This window comes from Argiope bruennichi, chromosome 2 (genome assembly GCF_947563725.1).
Source record: "Argiope bruennichi chromosome 2, qqArgBrue1.1, whole genome shotgun sequence".
Taxonomy (NCBI): Eukaryota; Metazoa; Arthropoda; class Arachnida; order Araneae; family Araneidae; genus Argiope; species Argiope bruennichi.
In genome coordinates this window covers 143,031,388-143,043,588 of record NC_079152.1, presented here as the reverse complement: position 1 = coordinate 143,043,588, position 12,201 = coordinate 143,031,388, and the positions used below count along the sequence as shown (strand labels likewise).

Here is a 12,201-nt window from a genome sequence, read left to right as displayed (position 1 = left end):
TTCCTTATTGTAGTTTTCAGGACTTGATAGCTTAGTGTTGTGCTTCCATATTTCTTCCATCTTCCATATTTGTATAGCAGATTGGTTCTTTGAATCTTAAATATAACTAATGTATCTTGTACAAACATAATATGAACATTAACATCTACCAATCAATATATTAAAAAAATATTTTATTTTACTTCTTTTTTAGTATTTATATATTTGATAATAGTGGAAATTATCTAAATTTTAATTAACTTTTCTCTGTTTTAAAGGAATTATAATTTATTTTTTATTATTATTTACAATTAAAAAGCTAATAAATCTTTATTTTTAAATTACCAGATTTAGCTCAAAAAGTTTTCATGATTTATCTATTGATTTATTTTATTTCATAATATTTATTTCTATAAGTAACGGCAAAAAAGATTTATTTATTTTTATTTTGTGTAATAAAATATTTTTAATCCTCAAGATTTATATTTAGCTTGATACCTGGATGGTGGTGCCTTAGAATAACTGAATTCTAAGATTCTAATATGTGATTTGATTATGAGATATCCATTTGAAAAAGTCAATTTCCTTTGTTAATAATTTACATCAAAGTTATATTTTAATAATCCAGACTTTGAAAGTCAAGAATGACGGTAATATTCTCTTGAATACCTTAACTGCTTCGAAAATAAACAATTGAGATTTGAAAATATCTGCTGCTTCTTTCACTGCATAACTATAATTTCTGTCGATTGAATATTGTTAATGGATTCTACATGTTGGAGCTGAATTTTGTGATAGAGCCGATTGTTAGAGTTATGAATGAAAGAAGTTATTTCCAGCTGCTAGTGTTCTTCAAAAAATAAGGCGATTGTACTGGCCTTATCTATTTGTTTGTTATCTATTCCATAACTGATATTATAATAATTATAACCTTCTCTTTATTTCGAAACCATAATGAAACAATAAGGAAACATGTAGTGTTGATAACGGATAAATAATTAAATCACAATTTAAATAAAACGTTGGACCAAAAAAAAAAATCTTAAGAGAAAGCAGACACGCAATGACGTAAAAAATGCTTTTGAGTTTCTTTTTCGCAGACAAAACCAACATGATTTTAGTACCGGAAAAATCTTCTACCTTAAAAGCAGAATTCGCAATCAATTTACAATGCACCTATGATATGGTGGCACCTCAAACTCGGTGGAAAGTGGAAAATACCTTCAGAATTGGATGGCTTGGTATGGACAAAATCCTAATATTTATTTGGGCATTTAGAATGGACACTTAGCTAATACAAATGGGTACAAGAGGTTTAAGGTGCGTGCAGGGAGTAAGATTTCAACTATTCCTTTGGAAAATATTCACCTAGAGAATTAGAAAAAAAAATAACCAGAAATTCTTATAAATTTCAAACCTAAAAATGTAATATGTTGGAATGATTGGGAATGATTACTCTAAAGAAATGGATATGATTCATTTCAATGAGAAGGGAAGCTATCTTTTGGTTCCCGAAACCTTCTACAGCTAGGTGGTGGTCGCGAAATTTAGTTTCATGTTAGATGCAATATGGCTAAGATTTCGTAGATCACTGCCGTTTATGTTAGTTATTTGCAAAAATTACTTAATTTATTTGTATCTAAACATATATCTATCACTAATCAAGCATACTTTTCGAAAGAATTTCAAGTTTGGAGTCATCTATAAGGTTTCCAAACACTTTTACTGATATTTATCCCGCGCACAAAATTAATGCAGTAATTCTGCGAAAATTTTGTTTCACTAGTGTAATTCTAATAGAATTAACAAGTAAAAAGAAGGTCAATATAAAGATAACTAGTTCGCCTGCCACTTAATCACGCAATAGAGTGGTTCATTTTTCCTCTTATTCTTTATTATAATTAAAATAAAATTTTATTCTCTATTATTACTATCATATAATGTGTAAAAATTGTTTTTTTATATTTCTTCATGTCAAATGACTTCATGAAAAATGTTTCAAGTTGCTTAGTAAAAGTCCATGTGTGTTTTAAAATCATGACTAACACAAATTTTCTGCACTGTAAGGCATTTATAATAATATTTATTTAGCTGATTATAGTCTGAATACATAAAAAGTCATTGTGGATCTGTACATATGTGTATACGTATGCACGTATCACATCTCTTCCCAAACAACTGGGTCGAATACAATCAAATTCTTGAACACTTGCAATAAAAGACATGAGAACAAATAATGCATATGATTTCTATTAATTGACTATTTAGTTAATTTTTAATTTACATTTATATAAGTTAAAAATTAACTGAATAGTCAATTAATTAGAAATAAACAAAATTTTATCTTTGTTACACTTCGAACAACTCTATCATACTTTATTAAATTTTTCCAGTATCTTTATACATCATTTAACTTGTTTTTATTGATGTTAAAGTAATGATTAAACTATGTTAAAGACCACTCTTATGTCAGTCGCTGAAAATCAAACAAGCAGAATATTCTTCAGCCATCTGTGAACAAAGTTTTCACTAGTAACAAAAATAATATTAATTTAAGGAAAAAATTAATTATGGGTTGTTTAAAATTCGTCTATTTCATTTGTTATTCTACATTTAATTAAAAAGGTAGAATATAAATTTTGTATATTATAATATTTTACATAAATGTAGTTGTTAAGTTAAAAATATTATGCATGAAAGAATTTTAATTCCAGCAACTCCGAGTATATCAACCAGTAACAAATATTTCAATGATACCAATTTTATTATCTTTATCCGTAGGAAGACTTGGCATTCTACATTTTAAATAATCAGCCTCTGAGAGAAATCAATTTTCATTAGATCTTCAATCGAAAAAGATATTTAAATAAATGATAAATAAAATTCAATTAGAAAGTGAAAAGAATGTCGAAATTTAAGATGCAGAGCTCGTTCTTCCTGCATTAAGTTAATGAAAACGAATGGATTTATTGTGAATTGCGGAACTGCATTACTCGGAATAAGAAATCCCGTTAGCTTTGAAAAAAATCATTATTACAAACGTTTATAATTCTTAAAGTTTATGTGGAGCAACGTTTTATACGCAGAAAAAAATTGTATTCGAAAAAAAAATGAATTAGGTTTGATGCAAAAATACTTGGAGTTTGTATAAATAGATAATTACTTTTCTTTTTTTAATAATTTCTACTAATTACACGATTTATTTCATTTGAAATAATATTTCTAATGTTCCATCCACGATTTAAATTCAAATTATATTATAATTTTCATTAAGGCTGTTTGAATGATTTTAAATTCAAATTGTACATTATTTTAATTAAGGTTGTTTGCCTGATTTTAATTCAAATTGTATATAATTTTAATTTAGGCTGTTTGTATGATTTTAATTTTAAAATGGAGCCAGAAAAATATGATTTTCATGATATTTTGCTTGTTATTTTCACAAAAGGAGAAAGCTATTAGTAGCCACAGGAAAATACATGGAGTTTGTGGTGCTCAAAATAAATATGATTGGCTTATCAGAGTAGATTAAAAGAATTTTCTGTTTTTTTAACTGTCCAGTTCCCCGTGATGTATATCGAATGATCTCAGTTTCATGATAAAATGAGATCTTTAACTGATTCGAATCATCATATTTTAATACACGAGATTTGAAAAATTCATTCTTCAACTTTAGAGAAACACATTCACTGGAATCAAAACCTTCTGAATCCTAAACATAAACATAGCTTACACCATACTTTAAGAAATATCTACTATTTATTTCATATACCCATCGACACACGTATATATATGATATAATATTGTATAATATTGCTATGCATTAAATAGCATAATATAATATTGCACAATATTGTGAAATATTTTGCAATATATGCGCTTCGAATTATATGAGTTCTGTTTAATACGATAATACTTATGGTCTAACATATTAAAAATTTTAAAAAAATGTGTTAATGCGGTATTTATGATTAAAAATAGTACTAAAAATTCAATAGAACATATTATTGGAGTTAGAGCGATAATTCTAGAAACTTCATTCTTTGATGGTACATTCTCATTGAAAAAGGATTTTTAATTAAAAACTTAATTTATATTTTTAATTACTTTCTCGATGTATTTCGAGCAAGTAATAGTATAAGAAGAATTTTTCAGACATTTTAAACAATAATGGTATCAATACTATTTTTGCTGACTTTTTTTTCTTTCATTTTAAATAACATTTTTAGAAAAAAAATGTGTTGAAGCACATTTTATTGCAATATTTTACTAATAACTGCGTTTATAAATATGCGTGTTTTGAAGGTTTATTTTTGAAATACATTTTTTTCAATAAATACATTTTTTGTGCACATGTTATCATTATTACAATTGCGAATAGATTTTTAAGAAATAATAAAAAGATACACCAATTACTGAAATAAAAAAAGTAAAAACAAGGATCATGCTGCAATGTTTAAGATAAGAAATTCGAATTTCATACGTAAGTGTATAGAAAATAATTTTATTAATGCATACCTATTTCATTCATTTTGATCCCACTAAAATAATTTCGGTCTGCTTTAAATCAAACTTTAAAATAACACTTTATCATCTTAACTGCAATGGTTTCCCACTTACTCTCTTACTGTCTTAAGCTCCTTCCAGACAATTCTTCAAATTAAATTCCAGCGTTACCTTATTACTTATGATTCCAGCGTAACTTATGAAAACTACCAGTTAAAGCATTGCGAATTTGCTTTTTCGCCCTCTTTTTTACTTCATACTCTTTAATCCTTCAAGTTACCAATAAATGAATGGTCGTATGTAAACGATTTCAAATTCTTTTAATGTTCTGCACTACAGCACATGTATGTATGTGTGTATGTATGTGCTTGTGTGTATATATGTATGTATGCATGCATATAAAAGGAGAGAGATCTGTATCATGCCCATATGTCGATTGCTGATTGCACCATGATCATTTATGTTTCTTGTCGGCTGCTTACTTTGAATTAGGAAAAATATATTGTCCTCGTATAACTATGAAATTATTTGTGTTTCCTGAGTACTTGAAATGTAATAAAAGATTTAGGACAAAACCTATATCATCTTCTATATATAGTGATGTAAGTAATCACAGTCACATTCCCACCCTCCCTGAGCACATGGAATAATCTGAATGACTAGAATGCCCTGACAGCACGAGCAGAAATTATGGTTGACACCTGAGAGCCATCACTAACCACGGTGCATCGGTAGAGAGTAGACAAACCCACACTATTTATCTACTCACCAAGGCGGCTAGAATCAACCTTCATGCAAGAAGCTTCTCTTCCCATTTTGAGGTGACCCCTGGAAGGGATTTGGTGGATGTATAAAAATAGAGTTCATTTTTGATTATGTGATACAAATTAAGGCAGTTTTATTTAATAACTCAAAACATGTTACATTGTAAGAAATAAAACAAGTTGAAATCGCAGCTTAGTATCAAACAATGCGGAAGTTTGATCATAAGCATTATTACGTTTATCATATGACTGTTTTGATTCGTGATCTGATTTCATTAAGAATCTGATAATAGTATATAAAATATACATTGGTGAATGTCGTTTAAATTCGTTGCTGAAAGTTATTTTATATCCGGAATGTGAGTAGGATTCTTTTAAGATTCGTTTTTTTTTTCTCCGAACTTGGCAAGATTCAGATGAGGCAGTAGCCTTTTCTTTCTCTTTTAGCTATGCGATTACTTTGTTATATATGGAAGAGCATGAATTTTCTATGAGCCACAAGTTCTTGACTTCTTTCGCCTAGAGTAGCTATTCGATTGGAGTTAGTGATAAGATTATACACAAAGCTTCCGTAATCTGAATGAAATTATTTAAATTTAAGGAAACTTTCTCTTGAGGTATCTCAACTTTATTTTGCGATTCAGCGGCGTCCGCTGCATTATTCAACGGTTTTTCCTGCGTATGCTTTATGTGAGATTGATTTTCGTTCGCTGCAATTTTACTGAGAGTTTTCAGAATGTTTCAAATGGCACGCAATCGTGTTTTACAGAAGCACTATTTCATCACTTTTACCCTGCGCTTTTAGCAGAATTCACAATTTTCTTTGATTTTTCTTACGTGTAGTTGGAAATATTTCTAACACAATTTATGGTGCTTAGATTTGATATATTTTATTAAAAAAATTGAAAAAGAAATGCGACATGAAAATGAAAAGCTATTTAAATAAAATATTTCAAGTGGAACCTGATTCTCTTAGCACGCTTTTATTTAATTTGCATTCTTTCAGAATTGAAAAAGTGGCATTTTTAATCGATTTTTTGTTCACATCCTAATATTCTAAAGTTTAAAAATTTTCCATAATAATGCTACCTTAATATGTATAGTATTTTAATTCACTAAAATTTCCGATATCTGATTAAATTAAAAAAAATATCAATATAAAGCGCCACTTGAAAGCAAATTATGAAAAATATTTTACAGGATTTCTTAATAATAATATTCAGTGATGATTCCTTAAAAATTTATCTTGAAATTTTTTAATATAGATATTAATGAATTATGAAATGTTTAAAATAAAAAAAACAATTAAATATTACAATAAAATAAATAAAAGGCCTTTTTACTACCATATTTAAACTAATTTTTAAACAAAGACGCTACAGGGAATAAAAAAAATGAAGCTCTGAAAACAAAATAACGAAGAGTCATAAGTTTTTATCAAAGCAGTTTTCAAGCTACATAAAAAATTGTAAATTTTTATTAAAACTTTTTAAATGTATGTAAATTTATTGAAATTTCAATTCATTGCACTACGCTTGATAATTAATGCGCACTATTGATTTCTATTTTCTCGATCAGATTTTATTTATTTAAAAAAATTGTTTTTAGTACATTAATCAAATGTATCCTACACAAAATAAATTCGATTTACGCTAACATAATTAAATGCAGATGTCCAATGTAAATTTAATATTTTTTTCTTTATGTATTGGTAGGAGGAAACTGAACATGTTACACAAAAGGATACAATAATCTGTTATTTTCTATAAGAGGATATGTCTTGTATTAGTTATCAAATGATTATAAAGTTACATGAAATAAATCTCTTCTTTTACTTTTACAGTACATTTGACAGAATTTTACTATAATTATAGACCTTTGTAGAATCTTTAATTACCTTTTCTATACAAAATACGCAAAAAAAAAAAAAAAAATGCGTAAAAATATAACGCAGACTTTTCTGCTTTTAAATTTTACTTTTCATTATTTTTATTAATGCTGAAAGCGAGAAGAAACAACTATCAGCTTTTTATTTTTGAGCAACAAATAAAGTTAATGGGTCCATAATGATAAAAGTCAATAAATCTTGACAGGAAATGAATATGTAGTAGAGATTTGTAAACACACTCTGTGGAAAATTTCTCTGCTCTCCTAAAGTGAGGAAAAGAATGGTAGTTCGCTGCTGTTTCATGGTGCATACTGTGAGTGATGCAGTAACGTTAGACAGAAAGTGAAGAATGTCGATATTTTGACAAAACCTCGCTCATGTAACCAGTTTAATAACACCTTACATATATATACTGAGTAACCAAAGTCCTCATTATAATTGATTTTCTCATTAAAATTCTGATAATTTTAGATGTATTTAATTATTAACAAAATATCTTGGTTGTTGCATATCTTATAATTTTAAACGAGTGATTATTGTATATAAATATAAATTTATTTCGTGTATCTCGCAAACGACTCTAAAGATTTGGATCAAATTTTATATTTAGATAAAGTTTTGCTTTTTAAGTTTATCTTTACAGATATCTCTCCTGTAAAAAACATGATTTTGCACACACATACAAAAAAAACCGTTTTTTATAACTAAATAATGACAAATAGTTGTACATAACGGGCACAAATGCGTCAAACATGGAGTGTTGGTTAAGGTACAGACTGCAATGCAATGACGGACCAATGTTCGATCCCACTTTTGCATTTTAATTAGATTTTGATGATAACTTTAAACGAGACATATGATTGGAGCTTGTTTTCAACTTTACAAAAAAAAAAAAAATGCTGACCGAAGTTCGGCCTTCCAGGTATTATGTATTTAAGGACGGCCGTGTGATGTAATTTCAAGAAACATAATATAACTTATATTCTACGATGCTTATTGAGGTAACAAAAATAAATTTTTACAATTTTGCTATCTCATTTTATTCTTTGATTGGCACAAAAGGGTCATGTTGTTTGTTTTGAAGGATATTGACTTTCAAATAATAAAATTACCAAATATTTTTATTTTATTTTCATTTAAGAGACAATATGGGCTATATATTTATTAAAAACACTTTATAATAAAAAAAAGAGAAATCAGATTGGCATATAAAATGAAAATAACAATTATGACTCCAACTAGGTCTTCTAATTAAATTTATTGCATAAATATTAGACGGTCACGTAACAATGAAACGGAAAATTTAAAAGGGGGAAACATTTGGGATATCAATATGCCATAATGAAAATTACAGTATAAGAGCATAGATACAGGCTTATTAACTCGTTCTCCTTATTCAGCAACTGCACCAGAAAGACGTCACCGTTCTTTCTGGTAGAATCTATGAGCCTGATTTTGATATGAAATGATGCGCGCATTCGCCACTCAATTGATATTAATATTTAATTATTAAAATGTTTCTTACCTTCCACTTGTAAATGCGCTGTTTCCGAACTGGCAACTCCTTTGTCGTTCTTCGCTGAGCAGTGGTACATGCCATAGTCGGCTGGACCAACATTGTCCAGTTGGAGTGAACCACTATCCAATATCTTGTAACTGGAATGTCCATTTATGTAAATGTTGCGACCATTTCTTTGCCACGTGATCTGAGGCGGAGGATCTCCGATTGTGTCGCAAGTGAACACTACGATGTCCCCCATCATTGCAGTAGTATTGCTGGGGCCCATCACTATGACGGGTTCTATGGAAGAAAAATTATTAATGATTAATAATCATTCTTGATATAATTTTAAAGCTAATTATACAATTACTCCAACTTTTAACATAATAATATTTTTAAGACTCAAAATATTTCTTTCTTTAAGAAATGTTAGATTAAATCAAAAACATTTGTACATAAGTACTAATAAATATAAACTGTTCAGTAATGATTCAAAGTAAGCAATTCACCGTTATAGTTGATACCTACTTATTATATCTTTTTAAAGAATTTTTTAGAATTGATAAAAGCATTATTTAGAATCTCCAGTATAAACACAAATTCCTATTGAAAAAAATACACCTCCTGATTCTCTTCCATGAAATTTCGTGCTGACTCCCCTTTCCGTTCGCATTCTTTCTTTGATTTAATTATTGTGTATTCTTAAAGAATTTTTGAAGATATTTGCTTCTAGTATAATATTTTTTTGAATCATTCCTACATGCAGCATATCATACGTCTAGCTCCAAACCAGTCACTAAGCACATAAAACCTGATAATAAAATTGATAGTGAGGTCTATTCAGTATAGAAGAGATATCAGTACAAATAGTTAAAGCATAGGTTTATCAGGAAACCCATCATCGACATGGGAGTCGCTCTCCAAGAGAAAATGTACAATCAAGGTATTAATCATTAAATAGCTTTTTTTTCTGCTGATAATACTGAAAATTGTTAAAAGTCGAAAGTTCAAAGATAGAAATAATGTTTAGAATCTTTATTTTGATATCATGCCATCGGATTACACTGCAGGTACATAGATCTGCTTTGTATGTTAATTGATTTGTGTAAAACAATCAACATTCTTCATATATAATCACTGCAGTTTAATGCATAAGATTTTGCAGTGAATTGTCAGAAATTGTTTTTGTGCCTGAAGTATTGTCTTTGATAAAAATTGGCATGCCAAATAGTGAGCATGCATTTCGAGGAATTTTATACATTTAAGGACATTAATCTAGTAATAAATTTGTAGTGCAACTTTTAAAAAGAGTGGAAATCTTATAATTTCCTTCCACGTCTTATTCTGTTCAGATCTACTGCGTCCTTTTTGAGTTTATAGATTGAGATAAATCATTTCACCTTTGTTGTTGATAATAAATAAATGCATCATTACTATTCGTGTTAAATACTTCATTCTGAACTTTCTAAGTCTTTCGAAGGAAATATAAACTCGGCCATCTAAATTGCTCCTTGATCCAGGAGCTTACATAGCTTAACTTCCCTCGGCGATGTTACACGAATCAAATCAGAAAATTACTCTCCGTGCCCCAGAATCCACCCAGCTAAACATTTTACCTACTGGAGTCGAAACTCCACTCCGAGTGCCTCTACTTTGACATCAAAGCCAGTCTTTCGTACATAATACCTTTGGTTCTGGAGGAACGGCAAGATGTCATCAACGGTGTTTACGCTACAATTTATGGTGCAGGGATTATCCTTGCGGCAACAATGAGGTAGGGGAGCAGATGCCCCTGGTTCACGCTTTTCGTGCAGCCCCGACTAAATTTAATGTGTTGTCCGAAGACCAGCTACGAAACTAGTTGGACTAACAAAGTGAATGGGATCGGTCAACAGAGAAGTGAGTTATATGGAAACAGACTAAGTGTATTGGTGATGTTCCAGTTGTGGAATATGAGCCAAACAGTATCAAGGATAAAAGCTCAGATATAGAAAGCGGTAATGGGAAACTGCTTTGATGGAATGAATATTTGATGTAAATGAAATGAAAAATAATGAATAAAGAATTAAGTATGTGTTTTCTATCAGAAAAGCAATTCTTTATGTATAATGGACTACTGGAGCTCATATCACATCATTTTGTGAAATCATTTATCCTGAAATGATATATAATTTTCACAAAATGAATTGGATATAAAATTGCAAAAAAAAAAATGTCAATGGTGTTATATGCTATAAGGTAACAGCCATGAATATGTTGGCTTTGTTCCTGCTGTACGTTGTAGAAACACAAATAGAAAAACTGAGACATAGAAAAATGGCAAAACTGGAATTATGAATTAAAAATTTGATGCAAATAAAGTTTTAAAAATATTCTAGAGACATAAGATTTCTGTTAGTTTTTTTATCTTCGAAAATATGGATTTTAATGCATTAGTTTCTATAACCAAATGTCTGATGCTGTATTAGAAGGCTGATTATAGATTTTTGTATTGTAGGATGTATTAGAGAATTTGCTTAAATATGATAGTAGAGTTTTTTTAAAAAATTATTTAGCTCTAATATATATATATATATATATATATATATATATATATATATATATATATATATATATATATATATTTGGAAAATTAACTAACTTTTAAAAATTGATACTCAATTTATTTATTAAATCAATATCGAAGGTTACTGTTTTATTTGAATAATAAAATATCGATTTATAGAATTCTTAAATTTAGAGAATATACAAATTATCTATTGTCTGTTTTTAACTATGGGAACTCGCATGCTTTTGCGCATGTGTCTGTTGGCTTTGATATTGTCAAAATAAGTGTGAGCTGAAAGATGGCAGAGTTATAAGCAATATAAGAAAATTATACAAGTTACTTTTTAACCATAAAATTGTACAATTCGAAATAAAACTGAAAAAAAAATGCATAGAAGATAAACATGTTCAGCAAACAGCTCTGGAAAAGCACTCCTTTTACTCCTGACTTCGTTTCTGAGACAATACGTTTGTGATATCACTAACAGATTTAAATGTATTTTGTTAAATATAGTTTGTTTACTTGATTATCTGTATCAATAATTCTTATAGCTAATTTTTAAGAAATAAATGCAATTAAATCTAAATAACTAAAGAACTATTTTCCTTCTCTTTCTTCGAGATGATATTTGCAAACTGGAGTATGATGTTATATTTCACTAATTTTAAAACGCTTTTTGCACTGATGTTATTACTAAATCATTTTCACTTTTTATTTCTTTTCTTTACTAAATATGTAAATTTTCGAAAATGATTATCAGCCATTCATGATTTGGAAGAAGCTAATATAAACGTATACCAATTCGGTAATTTGTTAATTGAATCTAATTTGTGAATAATCTGACATAACATTTTTTATTAAGAAGACAAACCTTTAAATCGATATACCTCTACCACGAATTATATTTCAAATTGAGTGATTTCTCTAATGCACAAATAAAAGCCATGATTTACAGAATAATAATACATGCAAATTAGCAATTAGTCATGTTTACTAGAAGTATAGGCGATGTTGT

At 28.5% G+C, this 12,201-nt stretch overlaps 1 protein-coding gene across 1 annotated transcript in view; it reads right to left on the bottom strand.

Moving 5' to 3' along the window:
* LOC129962115 (tyrosine-protein kinase transmembrane receptor Ror2-like) overlaps positions 1-12,201 on the bottom strand; it is a 224,446-nt gene that overhangs the window by 87,590 nt on the left and 124,655 nt on the right. The window contains exon 2 of the mRNA XM_056075848.1: positions 8,663-8,938. Coding sequence (XP_055931823.1) covers positions 8,663-8,938 — 276 coding nt within the window. The remainder of the gene's footprint in view (positions 1-8,662; positions 8,939-12,201) is intronic.